Genomic DNA, 25,152 nt, shown 5'->3' with positions numbered 1-25,152 from the left:
TTGCATGAAGTAGTAAATTTTTAAATTTGACCAATGAACTCAAGCCCAAAGCTGCAACAAAAATCATTCTTTATCTTAAAGAGAATGAATGTGAAAAAAAATCCTTTGCAAGGCATCTGTAAATATTAATTATTGCCACCCCTACCAACAGATAAAACAATCTGATGTACCTACACTGAACCAGAGTTGAGTGGTCCTTGTTAGCAGGGACCAGACACCCTGTCCCCCAGTTAACTGGCTGACTGGTAAATCTAATCAAAGCCCTTCAATAACTCCTCTAGTCAACAGAAAGGTACAGAAATGTCTTAAGGCCTCAGCTCAGGGATGACAAGTAGTTGTGTAGAAGAAGGTCCTGTCAGTGAGAAATGATAAATACTGAAATAGAATTTTAAAAACCAGTTTCCTATCTATCTGTAGAACTTTCCGCTATAAAAGGGAAAGAGATTAAATGATCTTTCCAAGTCCCTTCCAGGTCAAGATTAACCAGTTGACCCTTTACCCCTTAGGAATCTATGAAAGGTAAGGGATGGCAAAAAGTAGGGTGAAGGTCTTTCTCTGAGTCTGGCTATTGAGAAGGATTAGGTTCTTTTCGTAAAAATGTGCTAGAGTTTCAGACATTAAATTTACACCCCTTTGATTTCGGGCAGGGGGAAAACAAAGACAATCGTTTTAAACATTCATAGATAATAAAACTGGAAATATAGTAAGAAGAAAAATTAAACAGATGGCCGGGATACCATAAGGAACTTGGGAATGATTCACTTGATCTAAGTTTTGGGCTTTACTTGAAGGTGGTTTAAATTAAAACAGAAAAATAATTGTATTAGTGAAGCAATTAACAGAGTGGATTGGATATGAATGGGTTGTATTACCTACAACTAAAATATCGTGTGTTCAGTTCACCACCTTTTCATATGAAAGAATCATTAACATGTAACTAGAAATCTACCATTAAGAACTCATTTTATAGCCCTCATAATGGCAGATTAGGAGGAATAACAGTAATAAAGCAAAGTCTTAGATAACAGTAGACTACAAAATATTTCGTGGACAGAAAAAAATAAAAAGTTCCAAGGTCAAAAGAAGTCCCATAGCTAAGAGAAAATGAATTGCCAGACTCATTTAACCAAAGAAAGTCATTACTTCCCGTCTTCTATCCTTTACTGAGTTTTCGATGTAATGCTTAATAATATCTCCAAGACTAAATATTATTGGGAACACATCTGGAAAATGCCATTAAAAGTATGATTGATTTTAGCCTTCTGATTGGCTTTATGTTAGAAAAGAATTATTGACACAAGTGATAGCTGAAAATGTTTGCTTGAGCACAAAATTATTGTTTGTAGAAGACTAGTGATTAGAAATAAGCTTGTCCGCTTGTAATAAAAAACACAACTGACAACAAGCAAAAGAAATAATGGTTTATTTGTCACATATAACAAGCAGCCTGAAGACTGATGGATGATCTGGTGGCTCAGCTACTCAATAAGGTTAGATGGATACGGGTGCTATTTGGCTGGTTTCTCTCTAACAATCACTTCCTAGGCCTAAGATTATCTCCATGTTCAAGGCAAGAGTAAGATGTGGGGGTGAGGGAGTGAGAGGGATGTCAGCTGTATCTGTGCCCTTCCACTGGGAAATACAGAAGCCTTCAGAAGACATCCATTTAAATAGATTTTACCAGAACAGGTGCAAGGGGCCACCCTTACCTGACTGTAAAGGAGATTAAAGAAATGAGTATTTCACTCGCAGCTGGGAGCATTGCCTTTCTGACAGAATCAAGGTTCTCTAATAAGGAAAAGGAAGGAGTAAGACGACAGTGTCAATCATATGTCCTAAATAGCTCAAAACAAGAATCTCGTATTAGCAAAAATACTGAGTCTCTTAGCACAAAGTTAAAAAAAAAAAAAGCAACCAAGATGAAAAGTCAGCAAGGTTAATATTTTCTACTATTCGTCACTAATTCTATTATATGATTACTGAATATCAACATAAAGTCAATCACTGTATTATTTTCCCTGATATGGATAATATCCCTTATGACAAAATTTATCAACAATTTTATTTGTGTACTTAGATTCATTGTAATATTATCTTTTTTTATTTCTCTTTGCTAATTACTAATGAAAATTACATTAATGGTAGTAATATGATATAGAAAAGGGAGATAAAGAAGCATGAAGGTGAAAGGCCTACCCAGAAGGAATGGAGAATGGGTCTCAAATGAGTATTTTTTGTTAGCAAAAACAATCACTGGAAGATCATATAATGTCATATTAGTTACATATATGATATAGATAACATGCCATTCCATGCCATATAATAATGACAGAGAAGATGAAGACAAAGATGAAGAAGAGTTTGCATTTATTGATTTTTTTCTAGCTATGGGCACTATGAGAAGTAGTTTGCATATATTATGTCAAGGTTCTCTGAAACTACAGCTCACCTCCTTAATGGTTAAAGGGAGATTTTGGTTAACTGCCTGGTTATTAAGAAAGTGTGAATAGGCTTTGCAGAGCTTCAAGCTCATCATTCTAAATATTTAGAGGAACAATAACAATAACCTTTGCTTCAGTAATGATGATAATTTTAACAACAACAACAATAATGACAACAATAATATTGTTTAGACTGTAGATGAGTGAGAAGGTCCTGATTTTAGAGCATATGGTATCAATATTGGTGAAGAAAATTATTAATCAACTTTTTGATAAAAGTTCCTGGGTACATAATTACTAAAACATTGTCTATAGGTGTAAATTTCACAGGAAGCTCAAACTATGCATATTTTCAAATAAATTACTCATTCAGAATTCAGCTGTCTGAAGATAGCTGAGCAGCCTGGGGTTGACTGACTGACTAGATCTTCTTCCACAATGAAACCTTCCCCAGCCCCCCTATTCTCCCATTCCTCCTCCACCGTTCACTCTTTATGACATTATTCTCTGTTACTTTCTTCAGAGCACTTATTGCTATTTGAAAGTATCTTATTTATTCAGTTACTGGTTTATGATCATTCTCTAAATCCAGATCACAAGTTCCATGGGATGAGAGCCGTGTATATATGTATGCCCAGGGCACATAATAAATGTCCAATAAATACTCCCGGATAAATACATAACCATAAATTGATTAGATGGCATGTTTAGTTATTTGAAATTAACTTGATGCTTTCCTTCTTATATTCCACTTAACTTTTTGGTAGCTTTCTTTGATTTATCTTAGAAAAACATTTTCTCTTCAAGAGAGAAAAGAGATTAAAATTCAAGTTTCAGAATTTTTTTTAAGTAAAGCATAACCTTATAGTTAAAATTCTAACCCTTCTCTAAATATTGTGCATTATAACCTTGATTGAAAACCTCTTAAAATGTAAAAGTATTTTGCTCGAAATTACATTCCAAACTGGAGATCTTCATGTCTTTCAATAAAATTTTGTAAATCTACATCTTCAGGTATAAAATACTTTGTCATAGATATTTTTTGTTATTCCAACTTTTAGATTCTTTATTATCTTAAAAACGGAGTTGGACAGTGATACAAATATTTTGAAAAATTCTGAATTTTTTAATAAAATATATGGAAACTTGGGAGTTCTAGGTGGGGTCATTAAAAAAAACAACTGTAGACACATGGGGTAAAGAAAGTGGTCTTGACATACAGATATTAATAATGTAGATAAAAATATTTTGCTCCTAATTCCAGGAATAATCACAAATTTTGTATGTACAATATTTAAGTGATAAACATGCAATATTTAAAATTCAGATATCCAAACATATTCCTGAAAACATCAGTGTGAAGTTAGGGGTAAAATTTTAAATATTTAAAAAATTTTAAATACTATCATGGACACATAACAATCAGAATGGAAGCTGGTCACAAACACTGGTATGATCATACTGGTGACTATCAGTTAAAAGGCAACCTGTAAAATCAGGATGACAATGGGATGTAAAACAGGAATCTGTAAGCTAAATTCCATAAATCCTATAAATGGGCTTCAGGAGCTCACGAGTACCGAAAAATGTCAAGTAAAACATTGCATGTATGTGTGCATAATAAGTATTTGAGAAGAGGGAAGGTTCATAATTTTCCTAAGATTACAGAAAGATTCTATTACCCCAAGAAGATAAGAACCATTTTTTAAAGATCTCAGATAATTTATATGCTGTCCATTACCTCTCTGTACATGTGTTGCCTGACTTTGTAATATTGCTGTTGTTGTTGTTAGCTGCTGTCAAATCAGCCCCATTCATGGTGACCCCATACACAACAGGATCAGATCATTGTGATCCACAGGGTTTTCACTGGCTGATTTTCAGAAGTAGATCGCCAGGCTTTTCTTCCTTTGCAATATTACAACACTAACAATGCTTTCTGGATTTTTTCTTTTTTGTTTTTTTAGATTTAAAGAAAAGCTTTTTTAGAATATCTGAAATAAATTGAATCTGGAGCTCTCTAATACCTGCTAGTGAAGTAACTAGAAATGAAACCAACCCCAGAATTTTCATACCTATCTTTCCAGATGATGGAACAAATTTTCAATTAATTAGTACGACTGTACATTAACAATTCTAATAGTCGATACAGAAATTTAAGAAAAGAAGCTCCATTCTGGGTTGAGGAGATGACATTGAAATCATAATCTCTAAAACTGCCATTGTAGCTCTTGAAGTATTTCCTTCAGTATTTACGAATCTCGTAAGACCTACAACTGACAGACTAATCATATGTATTTTACTGCTCAGAAGAGAGTTTTGCCATATTGATATGATCTAGATGTCTCATTTTACGTATGATACATTTCTGTTTTGTTTCTTGTAAACATATTTCAGAAGACTCTGCTATAAAGTATGTAAGATTATAAAAAAAAAATTATCACTGATTTTATTTCACATTAAAATTTTACTGTCTTAATAAATAAGTTTCAGTCTGGTGCACAATGAGACAGACCATGAACCAACCACAAAACTACTACAAAAGCCTAAAAGACATTTGTTAGTATATACATCTATATTCTCATGTGCTGTTACATCAATTTCCCAGAATTGCTAACATTTATTTAATGCTTACTCTCTGTTAAGCACTGTCCTAAGCATTTTACATGAATTAGTTCAGTTCTCACATAAGCTTTATGACTAACATCATTTTTCTGGTAAGGACACTGAGTTAGAAATAGATTAAGTAATGTGTCCAAAGATGCAAAATTAAGAAGTGCAATGTGGGGTTATAAACTCGAAGAGTATGCTCCAGGGCTCACACTCCAACTACTATACATCCTCTTTCAGTGTCTGTGGATATTAACAACTACTAAAGTTGTTGAAAACTTTTATTCTCTAGGCAAATTTAAAATGTAGCCTTTCAAAGAGATGTATAAAATTTCTGACATGAATTAGAGACACCTAAGTTATGCAATTATGGATAAATCAGAACCTTTCTAGATCCGAGAGGGGGGAAAAATTACCAGAAAATATTAGAAACTTGGGCTTTGCAATAACTTATTGTTGTTGCTGAGTGCAGTCGAGTCGATTCTAGCTCATAGTGACCCCATGTGACAGAAGAACTGCCTCATAGGGTCTTCTAGGCAGTAATCTTTATGGGGGCGGATAGCCAGGTCTTTTATGCAGAGCAGCTGCTGGGTTTGAGCGCCCACCTTTCGGTTAGTAGCCAAGCACTTAACCACTGTGCCACTAAGACTCCTTAACTTATTGTTACCAAAAGATAATTCAGAATATGTTTAACAATATAGTCAATAACGTGATCACCAAATGCTCTCTTCTTCCTCCTGAGCACTTGGCCAAACTGTATTTCCTAACATTCCTAATAGCCAGATATGGCCATAGAACTGAATCGCACTTAACAGCACGTGAGCAGAAATGACACACAACGTGACTAGGTTTACCCTTAAAAACCTCACACATACAACACTCCGAGATCTTTCCCCTTCCCCTGGCATGGATCTTTAGAATTCACATGCTAAAGGTGTCACAGCCTTAAGATGGAAGGAGCAGGTGTCTCTTAAACACCATTTAGAAAAGAGATGCTTGCCAATGATTACAGCTAGTCTTAGACTTCATTTGATTGAGAAAGAACTATACATCCTGTTTGAGGCATTCGTTAGTTCCAGCAGCTAGTGTACCAATGAATACACAAACTTTGAAAATAAATATTGGAGAGAAACCTTAAAGGTCACTTTCTGAGGGTATGCAGTGGATATTAGCTAAATTATGCATAAAAAAGCATATATAAATATTTACATCATTTCTGCCATTTCAATGCCATCACTTTTAATGGCATTTTTAAAGCTGTGAGTGCCCTTTTATTTTAATGACAGCTCTGATACATACACTACTTTCAGAAAATTAATGAGATAGGAGGATCTTTGTATCAAACATTCAATCCTGTCTCAGAATTAACTATAAAATACTATGTATCTAATACCAAATCTAACATAAATCATAAAAAGGCCATGATATTTGATTCCCATAAGTCTGAATTGTAACTCAGTGAGTTTTTCACTGTTCAGGTCCATCCACGATCTCAGTTACAAGTAAACCCAAAGCCATTGCAGGAAGGTAAATTAAAACAGCACCACCTAAAACCGCCTTAGATTAACACTGTGGGAGCAGGAAGTTCAAAATGGCCACTCTCTTCACGATGCTAGATAAAATACCCCTATAGAGAGAGTGCATTCTAACACAATCTCTTATCTTTAGAATATTTAAGAATTAACAAAAGCAGAAGATAAGCTAGATAACTGGGATCTTCAAAAAATTAAACACTTATGCTCATCAAAAGACTTTAAAAAAAAAGAATAAAAAGAGAATCTACAGACCGGGAAAAAATTTTTGGCTGCAACAAATCCAACAAAGGTGTAATCTCTAAAATCTGCAGGAAAATCAGCACCTCTACAACAAAAAGACAAATGCTCCAATTAAAAAATGGACAAATGATACAAACAGACACCTCACCAAAGAAGACATTCAGGTGTCTAACAGACACATGAGGAAATGCTCAGGATTACTAGCCATTAGAGAAATGCAAATTAAAACCATAATGAGATACCATCTCACCCCCGCATTACCGGCACAATAAAAAAAAAAAAAAAACAGAAAATAACAAATGTTGGAGAGGCTGTGAGGAAACTGGAACTCTTATGCACTGCTGGTGGGCATGTAAAATGATACAACGATTTTGGAAAATGATATAGCACTTCCTTTAAAAGCTAGAAATAGAAATGCCATATGATCCAGCAATCCCACTCCTAGGAATATGTCCTAGAGAAATAAGATTTGTCACACAAATAGACATATGCACACCCATGTTCATTTCAGCCCTATTCATAATAGCAAAAAGATGGAAACAACCTAAGTGCCCATCAATAGATGAATGGATAAACAAACTGTCACATACACATGACAGAATACTGTATAACAATAAAGAACAATGACAAATCTTCAAAATATCTCACCACAAGGATGAATTTGAAGGGCATTATGCTAAGTGAAATAAATCAATCACAAAAGTACAAATATTGTATAAGACCACTACTATAAAAACTCATGAGAAGGTTTATACACAATAAGAAACAATCTTTTATGGTTATGAGGGAGGAGAGGAATGGGGAGGGAAAAACACTAAGTAGACCATAGACAAGTGGCAACTATGGTGAAGGGTAAGACAGTACACAATACTGGGGAAGCCAGCACAACCTGACCAAGGCAAGGTCATGGAAGCTCCATAGACACATCCAAACTCCATGAGGGACTGAATTACTGGGCGAAGGGCTGGAGACCATGATCTCAGACAACATCTAGCTTAATTGGCATACCATAGTTCATAAAGAAAATGTTCTACATCCTACTCGGTCAGTAGCATCTGGGGCCTTAAAAGCTTGCTAGCGGTCATCTAAAATACTTCACTGGTCTCACCCCGTCTGGAGCAAGGGGGAATGAAGAAAACCAAAGACACAAGGGAAAGATTAGTCCAAAGGACTAATAGACCACAGAGTGCCACAGCCGCCACGAGACTGAATTCAGAACAACTAGATAGTGCCGGGCTACCAGCACTGACTGCTCTGACAGAGATCACAATAGAGGGCCCTGGATAGAGCTGGAGAAAAATATAGAACAAAATTCTAACTCACACAAAAAAATAAACCAGACTTACTGGTCTGACAGAGACTGGAAAAACCCAGAGAATATGGCCCCCAGGTACTCTTTTAGCTCAGTAATGAAGTTACTCCTGAGGTTCGCCCTTCAGCCAAAGATTAGACAGGCCCATAAAACAAAATGAGACTAAATGGGCACACCAGCCCAGGGGCAAGGACAAGAAGGCAGGAGGAGACAGGAAAGCTGGTAATGGGGAACCCAGGTTCAAGAAGGGGAGACTGTTGACAAATTGTGTAGGTGGCAACCAATGTCACAAAACCATATATGTGCATTGTTTAATAGGGAACTAATTTGCTCTGTAAACCCTCATCTAAAATACAGTTTTAAAAAAAAAAGAACAAAGATTTTAGCAAAAGTATGCTAAAGCGTAGCTCTACAACAAGTGCTAAGCACTTTACATGGATTTTATCACTTAATTCTCAGATACTAAGACTCTGACAACGGGTTTGGTTTTGTTTTGGTTTGGTTTTTCTTAACTGATATACAGGACAAAAGTGCACTGGCCTACGGTTGGGGAATGGGGGGGTCCTTAGAGACAACTAAACAGTCCAAAGCGGAAATATATATTAGAAATGTATTAACTAAAATGAAGGGTCTGCAATATGATGTTAGGTGAGAGAAATACAGGCCAGAGCATTTCCGCTATAAGACATGACCTGTATACAATGGAATTGTTATAAATGCATTTCTTATGTCTATCCACGTTTACTCTGTCTCGAATCGAAGGCAGTGGGTTTTGTTTTTTTTTTAATCCATTCATAGGAAACCCTGGTGGCATAGTGGTTAAGTGCTATGGCTGCTAACCAAGAGGTCAGTGGTTCAAATCTGCCAGGCACTCCTTGGAAACTCTATGGGGCAGTTCTACTCTGCCCTATAGGGTCGCTATGAGTCAGAATTGACTCGACGGCAGTGGGTGGTTTTATCCAATCATAATGTGATATGCAAAAAGTGTGGCTGTCAATATCATGATATAAACAGACAACTGTTTCTAAAACTGATAGTTATTTCTTTAAAAATGTAGAAAAAGAGCTGAAAGGAGCCCTGATGTCCCATTGGTTAAGCACTTGGCTGCTAACAGGAAAAGGTCCGCAGTTTGAATCCACCAGCTACTCCATGGGGAAAGACTAGACGATCTGTTCCTGTAAAGATTTCAGCCCAGGAATCCCTACAGGGCACTGTTACTCTGTCCTATAGGGTCTCTATAAGTTGGAATCAACTAGAAAGCACACAACAGCAAAAGAGATGGAAGCGCACCGTGAGCAAGTGGGTGTAAGTATGCTTTCTGTTAGACTTGGTGGCCACCATCTAACTACATAAGCAAGTAGCTGTGAGTTTTTATGGACGATATATTTAATCTCTTAGTGCTTTTCAGAGAAATACTTGCAAATAAACAGCAGGATCCTGCTTTACCTGAGAACTTCGGCCAAGACCGTTAGACCATAAGAACTTGGATAACTTGCCTTCTGTCTCATAGGTAGGATCTTGCCCCCGTGCATATACCCGCATCTGTGCATAAATACTACAGGCAACCTTGAACAAACTTATTTGGATATTTACAGTCAGGAAATATATTTTTATGTTCCAGAATTTTCCAACATTTTAGGAAACAACTAAAATAGTTATTATTCTAAGAGATGGCTTACAGTCTGATAGGGACTGCAGAGAGTATTGCACATCTGATGAGGGTCTTGAACCATGAAGTGAGAATTTGAATTTTTCCTTTTCCTTTTCGCCATCTTTACTCCTCTTCTTCCCAAGGTCTTTTACATCTGCTTTCTCTAACATGTTAAAAAAATTATAATAAATCTTTTCACTATAAAGCCTCAAAGTCTGTTACTTATTTAGTCAACATGTTGGGGGGGGGGAAGGAAGGCCAAACAATAGTATTATTTAAATGTGAAACCATAGCCATGAATTTCCCAAAACTTTCATTCCCTCTAATGAGAAACATCAAAATAAAAAGGAAACTTTGGAAATCAATATGTGTTATGAAAGACGTGTAGCATTATCTGTTATCTGTTACACCTAAATTTGTTTCACAGAGATTATCATTTGAATATTGTTTCTTCATATAAAATTATAATGTCAGGCTAATTTTCTTATTTTAAAAATTAAAAAGAAAACAGAAAAAACAAAAATCAGCAAAGCATGTACTTAAAGTTGAGTCCTAAATACGGAGACTTCTCAGATCTTCCTTGTTGGGGGCCTCAAGGAAACTCAGCTGTCTGTCCCCAGGATATCTTCTGGTGGGTGCCAGATTCCAACCAACATCCAAAAACCAACTTCTTATTGCCAACATGGTTTCTGTACTAAAACCCTTGTATCCAAACCTATCCCCACCACTTGAATTCCCATTCATACATAGTTTTCTATGAAGCATGTTTTCCTTCCACTTAAAAATTCCACCCCCTCCCCCAACATTTTTATTTTCTAATACAGTAGAACCTATGAAAGCTGGAATCTGTATAAGGCAGAAACCTTTCAGAGAAGGAAAACTCAAATATTTGCCACTAAAACGAGCAGTAGAGAAGTGTTAAGACTGCACCCTGTCAAAGGCAGAAAACTTGCAAGACCTGGTGAAACAAGGCACACCCGACAAGTTCCACATATTTCTGCCATTTCGTTCTCTGAATCACCTGCTAAATTTGTAAACACCTTTGGTCAGGTTTTTTTTAATTTGCATAAATACAAACTATGACATTAACAATGCGTAATATTCCTGAGCCCCCAAAGAAAACCTGTCTCATATGTTTGCTTTTACAGTAGATTTAACCTCTATGTTAGATATGAAAATCAAGATAACTGTAACTTCAAATACAGCATGAGAAATTTAACTGAGAAACTTAAGCATAAAAATAGGTTATTATCAGAATTTTATTTTGTGGGTTTCCTATAAATATTTGACTTAATACACACACACACACACACAAACTGATCTAGGATAACAATATATGATTTTAAATGTGATTTTGAAATGATACTTTAAAACCTTTCAAACTCCTACTCAGAATACATATTTTAGAAATAATATACAACAAAAACATAAAAAATTGTACTGCTTCACATAGAAATCTGGATAGTATACAACGGTGTTTATCAAAGTATGTTTTTTGCCAACACTCTAAATAAATGTGTTGCTTCTCTGCCATTTCTTCCCACCCATCCGGCAAATCCCACTCTGAATAAACTTGGAAGCTGAGTCTTACTGGAGATAATCCTCCCCTCATTCTACAAACTTTTCCCACATCTATCTGAAGTCTCCAGGAAAATCTTTACCTTTTACCTCCGCCTCACTCTCAGCTCACAACCAGGCTATGATTGAAGCCCTTCTTCAGAAGCCCTCAACCTCTCACTACCAAACCTCCAACCACTTACATCTGTATCCATCCTCTCCTGTGCCCAGCTGTCGGAACAGAGGAGCTATTGCCCCCGCCCCCTTCCCGATTTTACTGCCAATCCCTCTACCTGGGCTCTAGAACCTGTTCCTCCTGTCTTCTCAGGAAACTTACCTGATTGCTGTCATCTCAGCTGGATACCCCTAATGGTCACTTAAAAATATTCAAGCATCCCTCTTTAATAAAATAATAATAATAATGTCCTCTCTGGACCCCATATTCCCTGCCAACCTCTACCCCATAGCTCTCCTATTCTTTATAGTCAAACGTCTCACAGAATAGTTGATACATTATTTCACTTCCTACTTACTGTTCAGCCCTCTCAAATGTCTTCCACGCTCATCATTCGCCAATGCCCAATGACCTCCATTTCACAAAATCCAATGGAGAAATTTAACTTCTCATCATATTTCAGCTCGAAATAGTATTCGATATAGATAATTTCTCTGATTCTCGAAACACTCTTTTCCTTTGACTCAGTGCCAACTCGCACTTCTGGTTTTTCTCCAGCTTCTTGGCCATTCCTTAGCCTCCTTTGCACACTCATAATTTTATACCTAACCCTCAGATGTTTAACTCCTTTAACCCTTTTTTGAACCAATTATTTTCTGCCTTAAATTGTTTGTTGATATCATGAGTTTTCATTAATGAAAGCATGCTGAATCATTGAGTGTGTCTCAATTTTTGGTAAGTAGTATAGATTTTTTTCTTGCCCCCTCCCATAAGCCTATCCTGAGTGTTTAGGGGATACATATGAAGTACTATTAATTATACCCCAGAGTATACCCATCAGGGTCTATTGGTACATATAAAATAAAAAAATTCATAATTTGTTTTTCCTACCAAAAACTCAGACTCCTCATACAATTCCCTGTAAAAACAGTAATTTGTGGCACATGTCGGTTTCTTTGATTTCAAACAGTTATAAAGGTCCCTGCCTTGTGGGAGCACTTGCTGTCAATGGTGCAGCAGCTTCCCAATAAACCTTCAGAGCAAGAAAAATTACTTGGTCCCTAGAGGCTCCTACTCTCCACATTCTATACTATCTTAATATGACCTAGAAGATTTGATATGTTCTCTCCCCTGCTTACCTGTCCAAGCTCTTTTCAAGCCACTTTATCTCTCACTTCTTCTCCTCCAGCTAAATGCATTTTCCACCAGGTCCTCCAACACATCATCGTCCTGCCTAACCAGTTGCCATTGAGTCAGTTCTGACTTATGGTGACCCCACGTGTGTCAGAGTAGGAATGGTCCCACAGGGTTTTAAATAGCGGATTTTGGAGCAACCAGGTCACCAGGCCTCTCTTCTGAGGCACCTCTGGGTGGACTCGAACCTTCAACATTGTGGTTAGCAGCTGAGCACATGGACTGTTTGCACCACCCAAAGGCTTCGTTATCACTCCTAATGCCTCATAATATTTATACCTGTTATCTCCTCTGCATGGAGTAAAAGTCCCTCATCTTCCACTAGGTAATTCCCTCTCATATTTGCGGACTCACCTCAAACTTCCTTCTCAATGCCTCAGACTAGAACAACTCACCCATATAAACTTCCAATATGCTTCCTCCCATAGAGCTTCCTGAATTTCCCTCCGAGGCTCATATGTTATAAACTTACATTAAAAAAAAAAAAAAAAAAAATTACTGTCAACCCCTCTCATTAGACTATAAGGTCCAGGAGGCAAGTTTCACATTTGATTTTATTTACCATGTTATCCCCAACCCCTAAAAATATTATTGGCACTCTACTCAACAAGTCACATGTTTGAATGAATGAATGGGTGTGTGGATGGATGTTAATTTGTGAGACATGAGAAAGGGCTTTTAGGATCAAATTAACTTTAGACATACTGGGTAAAACAAATGTAGTTAAAAAAAAATGGTTTCCTTATTCCTTATCTTTCATATGATTACATCATTCCAAGAAAAGCCTATGGTAGACAGATCTCACTCACTGGGTGTATTTTTGAGGAGCACTTCAGTAATAAGTTCTGTCCAGTATACTGTGGGAAATGCTGATAGATGAGATCTCAGTAAGAGATAGTTCTGAGAAAATATGACTATGTTGTAAAATATAGGTATTTGAAAGATCATGATACGTGGCTATCAAGTGGTACAACAAGCTGAGTATTTTCTAGTATAATTCTACTTCCCTATACAAGCATTAGTGTTTATATGCACATTTATTTGAAATACTTTGGAGAATATACAAAATAAATACTTAATATATTTCCCACTTTAAAGAAAGAAATGATCCTACACTTTGGAAAACAACTTGAAATCATTTTTTTCTTCAGATTTGAAATTCCAATTTACAATAAGTTGTTGGCAAATCGTAATCTTTGTCCCATTCACATTTCCTGAAAAAAACAAAGGTATCCTTTCCCCTTTGCTGTTTTGGTCCATTTCACTCTATATACAGCACGTAAGAAAGATACAATTTTGTTGAATAGCAAATAACGTGTATATTTCACTACAATAAAAAAAGATGTTTTTGATGAAAATTGGAAACTTAATGCCTCTTCCTACGTAACAGCGTATTAATTTAGTATCATCAAAGTAGAGAATTGCTTTTCACCTTTTAAAGAGAGCAAAGTATGGAACAATAATTAACAGATAATAAACAGTGTCCCAGGTCCTAAAATTCTAGAAAGGAACGATCCTGATCACATGCCTGTTTTCAAAACACTTAAGGAGTGATAATGACAACAAAGAAGTGTTAAATTCGACAATGAGTATACAGCATTTATACACAATATCCATACTGAATAACACTTTGATAGAAAATATCTTACCCTTTGGAACTCTGTCACTTTTCTCAGGCACTTTGAGTGTTGTCAGTGAGTTTTCCGGTTTGTTATCTCTGACGTCTTTCCCTTCTTTTCCATCTTTCACTTCTTTCACCTCTTTGCCATCTTTTACTTCTTTCCCCAGTTCTTTTAATTTGGTATCAATCACTGTTATTTTACTTTCAGAGCCCAGCTCATTTGGAAGCTTAAATTCAGGCAATATTTCTTTCAAGAGCTCCCAGACTTTGTCCACATACCCTGGGCTTAGGCAAAAGACATCAACGTAAATTTACAAATGAAGCTTTTGACTCCACATCAAGAAATTACTGACAGAAAAATTAACCTGGCATTTCACAAAACTCATTTCAATAGTTATTTCAGTTTTTAGTTTTTAAAAAGAAAAAAAAATAGCTTTATAAATGTGTTCATTCAACAAGCTTTATCTATTGTGTGCTCGGCTTTACTGATACAAAGAGACCAAAAACATTGTTCTGGTCTCAGATCATTCAGTCATGTTATCAACCATGAAAGGGAAAAGTAGTATTTGAGCACCTAAGAGGTGCCAGGCACTTTCCCATCCATTATCATTTATGCAAAAGGTCTTTATCTTATGAGGCTTTGTGGAATTGGACAGTGCTGACCATTCTCTTCTTTAAACTCTTCTCTGAGGCTTCCATAATATCATTTTATCTGGTTTTCTCTCTATTTTTATAGAAACTATTTGCAGACTCCTTCTAATGTCCCCTTTCCTTCACACGTGGTTGTCAATTTAGGGTCACTTCCCCAAGGTTCTCCTCTTTTTGTTCTTGTAATTTTATCTACTCTTTCCTCAGTGAGTAAGCACACCCATGTTTTGAGTTCACCCGTACATGGATGTAACTTCCGAAATCATTAGCTTTAGCTCAAACCTCTCTCCTGATATCCAGACCAATGTATACAGCCATAGACATCTGTCCAAAACAAATAATTAAATGACAAAACAATAAAAACATCCTTCTACTTATCATTCAGGTCAGAAAGTTGAGAATGACCAAGTCTCCTCTCCTTAAAACTATCATGCAATAAAACACTGTGCCTCTTTAATCCGACCTCATATCTTTGCAGTCTATCATCTTCATTCAATTCCTACTGCATTTCCTCAGTAGTAACCCACCCCCCACTCCAAAAAAAAAAAACCAAACCCATTGCCGTTGATTCTGACTTACAGTGACCCTACAGGACAGAGTAGAACTGCCCCACAGTGTCCAAAGAGCACCTGGTGGATTCAAACTCCTTTTGGTTAGTAGCCATAGCTCTTAACCACTATACCACCAGGGTTTCCTCCTCAGTAGAACCCCTCTGCAATGCCCTGTGGAATACTGCACAAGCCCATTTCCCTGCTCTAGTTTTGCCATCTGCTGGGCTGTTCCCAGAGCTAACTTCCAAAATCACTAATCTGATAAGGCCATCCTCCTGTCTAAAATCCCTCAATGACATTCTATCACTCTTAGGATGTTGTGAAAATCCCTTACCACGGCATCATGGCATAAAAGACCTCTGTCTATATGGCTCCTGCTTACCTCTCTCCCTCATACCCACCCCTCTTCTGGTATCCAGTAACACATAATCCAGTCATGCAGAACCACACGTGCTTCTGGGACTGCACTCTGCTCTCGCATATTTCCACACTATTCTTTTTTCTCTCAGTTGGCTTCCCCACCTCAATCAGCTGCATTAAATTCAACTAATTCTTTGAGGCTCAGTTCAAGCATTACTTTCTGGGAGAATGAGGCTATATGTTCCTGATCTGAGTTCCCAAACAATAGCTTATAAATTTCTAACATAGCCTTTTTTTTTTTAATACATTTAAAATTACTCATTCAACAAACATTTATTAAGAACATTACTATGTGTCAGTCATTCAGTCATTTTTCTAGCATTGGGCGTACAACCTTGAACAGACTAAACAGGTCCCTGCTCTCATGGACCTTACCATTCTATTGTATGGAGGCAGCCAACAGATAAAAATATAAAACATAACCGGTAGTGATAACATCCTTGACGAAAATTAATGGATGAAGGAATTGGGGAATGAATAATTCTGATTGGATGGTGAAGAAGGCTTGTTTGAGAAATTGATATTTAATTGATATTTAAGCTTGGTGAGATCTGAATGGCATACTGCACCCAGTCAAGTGAATATCTGATGGAAGCTCATTCCAGACAGAAGAAAAGAATAGCTTATGTAAAAATCCTAAGAGTCAATCAGTTTAGTGTATCTAAGAAACAGAAATAAGACCTGGATGGCCGGTGAGTGGTTGCCGAGATAGAAATGAGGTCAGGGATGAGGTCAGAGATCATGCAAGGGTTAGACAGTGAAGACGAAGGTAAAGACTTTAAAACATCATTCAAGTGTAATGGTTAGCCACAGAAAGGTTTTAAGAAGGAGATCTATATGATCCGATTTATATTTTAGAAAATTACTCTGACTGCCATGTGAAGCATTAACTAAAAGAGGTAAGTGAGACACAGGGAGACTGGTTGAGAGGCTATAACATTAGTCCATATGAGCAATGATGGTGAGTCAATCTAGGATGATAATAATGGAGATGTAGAAAAACGAATAGATTCAGAATAAGTGGAGGAGGTACTGTTATTGGAACTCAGTGAGGGACTGCATGTGAGAAGTAAGGAAATATGAGTAATCAGGGTGATCCCTAGTTTTTAGCTTGAGTAACTAGGTAGATGGGAGTGCAATATAATGAGATGAGGCATTCAAGGAAAGGTGCAGATTTGGGAAACTGAGAATCGAGAGTTCATTTCTAGATATTTTAAATCTGAGATACATTTTTGACATTCACATAGCTGCGTCAATTAGGCAGTTGTGTACAAATACAGTCTGAGTTCAGAAAAAGGTGATTGGGCATGGAGATATAAATTTAAATGTCACTGGCAAATAGATCATTATGTAGAGTCATGGGCACACCATTTAGTGGTTGTGTGGCGGCCGAGAACTATCCAAGAAGACTGGGAAAGAGCAGCAAATAGGATAGGTGAAAAACTAGGAATCTGCTGTTGTGGAAGCCAAGTGAATTAAGTGTTGCAAAAAGGGAGTTGTTCAAGAGGGTCAAATACTGGGAATCCAAGTAAAATGGGGCTAGAGAAGTTACCACTGGATTTAGCAGTATTATAGCATTTGTTGACCTTAAGAGGAGCTATTTCACTGGTGTTCTAGAAGGAAGCACAAAAACTGGGATGAGGAAATATTGAGTGATCTGCTCTTAAGATTTAAGCCTAGGAAACACTATGGGGCAGTTCTACTCTACCCTGTAGGGTTGCTATGAGTCTGAATCAACTTGATGGCACACAAGCACAACAAAGAGATAAAGACAGTGTGTATACACCACTCATTCATTAAGATTTTCTCTGAGGAGAAAAAGCAAGATGAATTGGTGCCTAGAAAATAATTACTGGTTTCCTTGTGCATCTGTGATTTGCTTAAGGGGCTAAACCGCTTCCTATTTATCATTGGACCCCCAGTACCTAGCAAATAATGAGCATTCAGTATAGGCTTTTTTTTTTTTTTTCATTTAAACTCACAATAGCTCTGCAACTTATGTATTAAAACCTTATTTTTACTAGAGTTTTAAAGAAGTGTTAATTTTTATGAAGTCACACAACTGGCAGATGACAGGATTCACACATCTTTCTGATTCTAAAGCCAATGTGGTGTTGTTGTTTTTTTTGTTTTTTCCATATACAATGTATTAAAAAATGCTATAGTATTTTAAAGAAATATTCATAGATCACAGAATGAGACCACATAACTTCTTGGACAATTAGGCTTAAAGATGTGGTAGCAGAGTGCTGTGTCCACAGATGGACCACACCAACAGCAAAGAAGTGTGCTAAGAAAAGAGTCATCCCTTTATTTGCAATTTTCAGAATTTTAATATTCATGTTATTAGGAAAGAACAATCCCTGGAGAAGCACATCATGCCTGGCAAAGTAGAAGGTCAGTGAAAAAGAGCAAGACACTCAACGAGATGGACTGACACAGTGGCTGCAACAACGGGCTCAAACACAGCAACAATTGTGAAGACAACACAGGACCGAGCAGTGTTTCATTCTGTTATACATAGGGCTGCTATGAGTTGGAACCAACCCAATGGCACCTAACAACAACGACAGTATTCATTCAGACATGATATTGATTGTGTTTCTATTTTTATGGAGACTTAGAAGGGTTTTTGTGTGTGTGTGTGTGTGTGTGTCTGTTTCAAATAGTAAAACTGTGTTCATTTCAGGAAAAAACAGAGGCAAGGCCAATAACTGTAAATAGAGTAGTACTTCTTTTGGTACCCACATGGGAGAGTGGAATGGGAGAGATTGTTGGAAATGCCAAAAAGCATATTAACTGATTTTCACATAGAAAAAAAAAAATCTGTAGTCAACATAAGCTTGAAGCTTGGGAATCCTCTTTCTCCTCGAACTCCATGAAACTATGAGCCCCTCATGAACTTTTTCAGCTTACTCCAATCCTTCCTTCCTAGCAACAGAAATATTTCACCCCTGAATATACCACGTGCCTTTGCTCATATGGTACTCCTGCTTTCAATGTCCTTTGCCTGCCCTTCCATTAAATCAACGCAGCCAACATTAAGGCTCAGATCAAGTCAGAATTTTCTCTATAAATCCTTTCTTGATCCTTGCCTGCAGCCTTGGGAAATGGTGATTGCTTCTAGATTTTAACTTAAACATTTCTTCCTGTTTATATACTGTATCATAACATCCTTTTCATTTAAACTTACGATATACACTCATTGATTTTACAGTTATAATGGCAATTTAAAATTATATGAATAATGTGGCAGAATGTAAGAAAAGTCCTACAATCCAAGATACAGCAGAACAAAAACAGTGAAAATTCTTTACTCTCTAGTTAATATTTAGAAGAAAATTGATAAAACTATCTGAGTCAGCTTCATTTTTTCTTCTTTATACCTATCCCTGTTTAGAAAGATTGATTATTAACTACCAAGCATATTTCCAGATAGTATTAAAGAATCTAGTGAAAGTCATTAGGGAAGGGAGATAAATTTTCATTAATTATGTCTACCATACACTTAGGTGGCGTAGTGGTTCAGTGCTACTGCTGCTAACCAAAGGGTCGGCAGTTCGAATCCGCTAGGCGCTCCTTGGAAACTCTATGGGGCATTTCTACTCCATCCTATAGGGTTGCCATGAGTCGGAATCGACTCGAGGGTGCTGAGTTTGGGTTTTACCTTAAACTAGCTACTTTTCCTGACACTCATTCACTAATCTAATCTTCAGAACAACCACATAGGTCTTTATCCTCATTTTACAAATGATGAAACTGGGGCTCAGAGAAGTTACACTGCTTGCAAAATTCATACACAGCTTGAAAGTAGAAGTGTCAGAATTTAGTCCAGCAACATCACTATACATGGAGAAAACACTGAAGTTGTTAAGGATTTCATTTTACTTGGATCCACACTCAATGCCCATGGAAGCAGCTGTCAAGAAATCAAAGGATGTACTGAATCATGCAAATCCACTGCAAAAGACCTCTTTAAAGTATTAAAAAGTAAAGATATAACTTAGAGGAATGAGGTGCACTCAACTGAAGCCAAGGTATTTTCAATTGCCTCATACGCATGCAAAAGCTGAACAATGAATAAGGAAGACCAAAGAAGAATTGATGCCTTTGAATTATGGTGCTGGCAAAGAATACTGAATGTACCATGGACTGCCAGAAAAATGAACAAATCTGTGTTGGAAGAAAGAGAGCCAGAGTGCTCCTTAGAAGCAAGAATGGTAAGACTTCACCTCACATACTGTGTACATGTTATCAGGAGAGACCAGTCCCTGGAGAAGGACATCATGCTTGGCAGAAGTCAGAGAAAAAGAAGAAGACCCTCAACGAGATGGTCTGAAACAGTGGCTGCAACGATGGGCTCAAACATAGCAACAACTATGAGGATGTCACAGGACCGGGCAGTGTTTTGTTCTGTTGTACGTAGGGTTGCTGTGAGTGGGAACTGACTCAATAGCACTTAACAACAATATACTTCTCACTCCAGAGCTCAAGCTTTTCCCCTTATATCATTCTCATAAGCCTTTCATAAACAACCAGAAATTCATGCAAATGGAACATCTAAAATCCTTTAAAATTTTTTAAATTAAATTATTAAAGTGGCCCCTTTATTATTATGAAAGTATAATTACATGACTCTAAGAGAAGACACTACATGATTTTTAATAACTGATTTTCTAGTTGTGCATGATTCTGACAGCCTGTCTCTTGACCATCCTCTGAGAAACTTCTGTTGATTTCATGTCTTGATGGTACCTCCATTGTCTACTGCATAGGTATTAAGGCAAGAATGTAGAGCCTTAAGATAACATTTAAGATCAAAATTAGACAAATCTAGACTTATAAATCTCATTTACTCTCTACTTCTCTCCATTAACATTGCCCACATTATGTCAGGAAATTTTCTCTTAGAGATCAGAAAAGGGTTTTCATCAGAAGATCTAAAAGGGTGCCATCTGAGCCTTTCCTTAAGATAAAAACACAAGATCAGCATTCCTTCCGGAGAATGGTCTTTTCAGAAGGGTGTCTGCACTTTAATTTTTCCTGCAAATCTAGCTTATCCTGATGAAAAGATGTTTTAGATGGTAGAATTCAAACTATTAGGGCCAATATTCAGTTTCCTCTAATCTCAACTCTAGGCGAGTGTAGCTTCCCATCAACCAAAGATCAGAGATAATTCAAGTTGATTGCTATGCTAAGGTTTTGATCATCTTAGAAGAATGAGGATCTGCGCTGATGCTATGTTCATATCTATTGTTACAGTTCTTTTCTATGTACCTTAACCCGATCAATTTTCAATTGACAATGAAGATGAATATTGGTAATATGATCAATCTGTGTGTCTATAAGCTTTCTCTATTAAATAAAGCCATTTGTAATTTTCTTCTATTTACCATTTTTATATATTTTATTTTTACTGTTATTGTTGAGAACAGCAGAACATACACCAACAATTTCTACCTGTACAATTCAGTGACGCCGATTATAGTCTTCAAGTTGTACTACCATTCTCACCCTCCTTTTCCAAGGCAGTCCTCCCCCATTAATGTAAACTCACTCCCCCTTGAGTTTCCTATTTAATCTTTTGAGTTGTTGTCAATTTTATCCCATATAACCAAAAAAGCAAACCCATTGCCATTGAGTTAATTACAACTCATAGAGACCCTGGATAGATCTTAAAAGAGCTCAGCGCTAGAGGTAAACGTGCTTTACTAGTTAAGCTAAACTGTTTTTTGGTTTTAAGAAGACCAAACAAGACATGTATTGACATATCTCCTTAATAATAGCTTAACTCTACTATTGTTAGGTTTTAAGAAGACTTGAGGGGGTATTTTTTGTTCAAGGTTTAAAGATTGTCTCAGGGCAGTAGTTGTAGGGGCTCATCTAGCCTCCAGGGCTCCAGAAAGTCTAGATTCCATGAGTATTTGGCACCTTTTCTGCATTGTTCCCCTTTTGATCAGGATTCTTCCAGAGAATCTTGCAAGCAGACATTCAAAGTACAACAGTTGGTCTCTATTCACCCGGGGCAACAGAGGAAGAAAGAGAGTCAGAAATAGGAGGAGAAAATGGAATGTGTGGCTAATTGCCTCCAAGAACAACTGCCTCCTTTGCCACAAGATCCAGAAGAACTGTATCACGCCCGGCTTCCATTTGTAGATTTTTAAACAAGGATAACATTAAATGGTCGCTCTTTTCTATTTTTTACCTTCCAACAACTATTTGAGGACACAGATAACCAATCTCTCTGTATAGAGAATCATGTGAGAGAAAGATTGTGAACTTTGGATCTAGAAAGACTTAGAGTCAAATTTTATCTCCCAACAAAATGTGCTTGGTTTTGAGGAATTCAACCTCTCTGAGCTTCAGCTCCCTCATTTAAAAAGGGCAAATGAGACAAGGGGTTGAGGGGTTACATGGATGATTAAATCAGAACCCTTTCAGGACTCTGGTTTTTTATTACAAATAATATATGTTAGTTAATGCATAATATGGGTTTTATCATTATTATTCATTGATAATTCTGACTAATTAAAAGCTGACTTTATGCTTCCGTATTGAAATAAGAGTAATAGTTGTTAAGAACAAAAGGGAATCTGTCATTGTTTTACCATATTCAATAATTACCATTGTCCTAATATTTATAAATAATATATTTAAGAATTAAATTCACAATGTATCTAAAGAAACAGACTGTACCCTGAAATTCTCAAGGAATTTTATATAATACTGTAAGAAGTTATTGTCCTAATTATTTTACAAAATGTGAATTTTCTTGAAACTTTCTTAAAGACTAAGAATATTTTAGTTAAAGAAATACTACTGAGTAGGAAAAAAATAGAAATGAGTAATTAATTGTCAAACCTACTGAAGAGAAATGACTTCGGGTAACCACCCTGTGAGTGCGTGAATGACTGTAAACTCCCCCAGTTCTCTTCTGTGTGCCACGTGGATGCTAAAAAAGAAAATGCACAATGTCAGGGTCACCAAAATTGGAAAACACAGACACGAATATAAGGAAGAGAGAATCACTACACACTAAAATTATAATAATAAATGTAGGGGCCATTCTGATTATACATTATATAGCTTGTAGCTACAAAAATACACTATGCCAACACTCTGCTGATTTTTGTTAAAACATTTAATTAGATCCAACAATACAAATTTCAATAAACTTACAAAGGAGGTTTATAAACTTTAGTTTCTAAGGTCTAAAATTGATGCCATATATGAGAATATATTCACGTATTTTATATTATACAATATATAGATGTCAGTAATACATAATATGCATATATGTGTAATATACGAAGAGGACTTGCAGCACTTGATGAAGATCAAAGACCATAGCCTTCGGTACGGATTACACCTCAACATAAAGAAAGCAAAAATCCTTACAACTGAACCAATAAGCAACATCATTATAAAAACCCAAAACCCAGTGCTGTCGAGTCATTATTATAGACGGAGAAAATATTGGAGTTGTCAAGGATTTCATTTTACTTGGATCCACAATGAACACCCAAGGAAGCAACAGTCAAGAAATCAAACAACACATTGCATCGGGCAAATCTGCTGCAAAAGACCTCTTTAAAGTGTTAAAAGGCAAAGATGTCAACTTGAGGACTAAGGTATGCTTGACCCAAACCGGTATTTTCAATTGCCTCATGTGCATGTGAAAGCTGAACAATAAATAAGGAAGACTGAAGAATAACTGACGCCTTTGAAATATGGTGGTGTCTTGTCGAAGAATATTGAATAAACCATGGACAGACAAAAGAACAAACAAATCTGTTTGGGAAGAAGTACAGCCAAAATGTTCCTTAGAATCGAGAATGGTGAGACTTTGTCTCACATGCTGTGGCTGTGTTATCAGGAGGGACCAGTCCCTAAAGAAGGATAACATGCTTGGTAAAGTAGATGGTCAGCAAAAAAGAGCAAGACCCTCAAGAAGATGGATTAACACAGTGTCTGCAACGCTGGGCTCAAACATAGCAACAATTGTGAGGATGACGCAGGACCAGGCAGTGTTTTATTCTGTTGTACATGGGATCACTATGAGTTGGAACCGACTCGATGGCACCTAACAACATCAACAACAAATATGGGATGGAGTTTCTGTTGTTCTTTTTTAAAATAGAATAGTGTGTGTAATCATTCTGACTTTACTAATTATTCTAAGATACTTGGAAGCTGTGTATTATTGCGGTCTCAAATATGTCAGGTCACGATGGGAATCAAAAATCCTTAATCAGATCCTTAGTTGAATTCAGAGACACCAGAAACATCTGTTCCGTCTTATACAAAGGAATGGATTCTGCCTACGGAGCATAAAGTCAAATGAGGTTGTAATTAACCAAATATTAATAATATCATTTTAGTCCTTTTATTTCCCCCCCTCAGGTGATTTAACTATTTGCATTAATCCACATTACTGCTATATCTTCATCTCCCAGGAGTCATAGCTTCAGTTCACCATGTTGATGGTGATGACTGATGATATTGATAAACACACGTCCTTCTCTTCAGAAAAAAATCTTACAATCTCAATCAGAAATTCCATTATTATAAATTTGCATTGTGCTACTTATGGATTATGAGATTTTATGTGTGGACATATCTCTATATCTCTATGATGATAAATATCTATTGGGATTGTTCACAGTCTAGTTTAACCTCCTTTCTGGATAATTATTTATGAAAGTAATCTTGCAAATCTCATAGAAATAATGCTCTCTTCTTTGCATATTTCACAGTGAAGCAGAAGTAACTACTGTGTATTAAATATTTTAAAATGTAGATAATAAAATATATGGTAATAATCACTGGAGCCCTGGTTGCACAGTGGTTAAGAGCTCGACTGCTAACCAAAAGGTCAAGAGGAGTTTTATAGACAAATATAAAGGATAAAACATAATACAGATTTCCTATAGAATTCCTAAGAAATTTGTTACACTAAGCCTGGCTCCTTATTTCTGAGCAGGATTTATTTATTATTTTTTTAATAGCTCTATTACTCATGTTGCTATAGAATTCTACTGAACTGTAACTCTACGAGAGACAAAATGTCACTCCAATTATCCAGTTCAATTGCGTAATGCTTCACTGGCCTTGCAGCTCTACTGCTCAGAACTTCAAGTTAGACTTGGGAATTAGAATATTATTTTTCTCCAAATAAACAAACATAGTTGCCACCA

The 25,152-nt window shown here is 36.5% G+C and overlaps 1 protein-coding gene across 1 annotated transcript in view; it reads right to left on the bottom strand.

Moving 5' to 3' along the window:
* ADGB (androglobin) overlaps positions 1-25,152 on the bottom strand; it is a 227,648-nt gene that overhangs the window by 149,755 nt on the left and 52,741 nt on the right. Inside the window, exons 7-9 of the mRNA XM_023550601.2 lie at positions 22,821-22,907; positions 14,365-14,621; positions 9,818-9,952 (exon numbers count right to left, since the gene is read on the bottom strand). Of these exons, the coding sequence (XP_023406369.2) occupies positions 9,818-9,952; positions 14,365-14,621; positions 22,821-22,907 (479 nt within the window). The remainder of the gene's footprint in view (positions 1-9,817; positions 9,953-14,364; positions 14,622-22,820; positions 22,908-25,152) is intronic.

The sequence above is a fragment of the Loxodonta africana genome, chromosome 1, assembly GCF_030014295.1.
Source record: "Loxodonta africana isolate mLoxAfr1 chromosome 1, mLoxAfr1.hap2, whole genome shotgun sequence".
Lineage (NCBI taxonomy): Eukaryota > Metazoa > Chordata > Mammalia > Proboscidea > Elephantidae > Loxodonta > Loxodonta africana.
The sequence above is the reverse complement of the archived record's forward strand: the minus strand, read 5'-3'. Positions and strand labels throughout refer to the sequence as shown.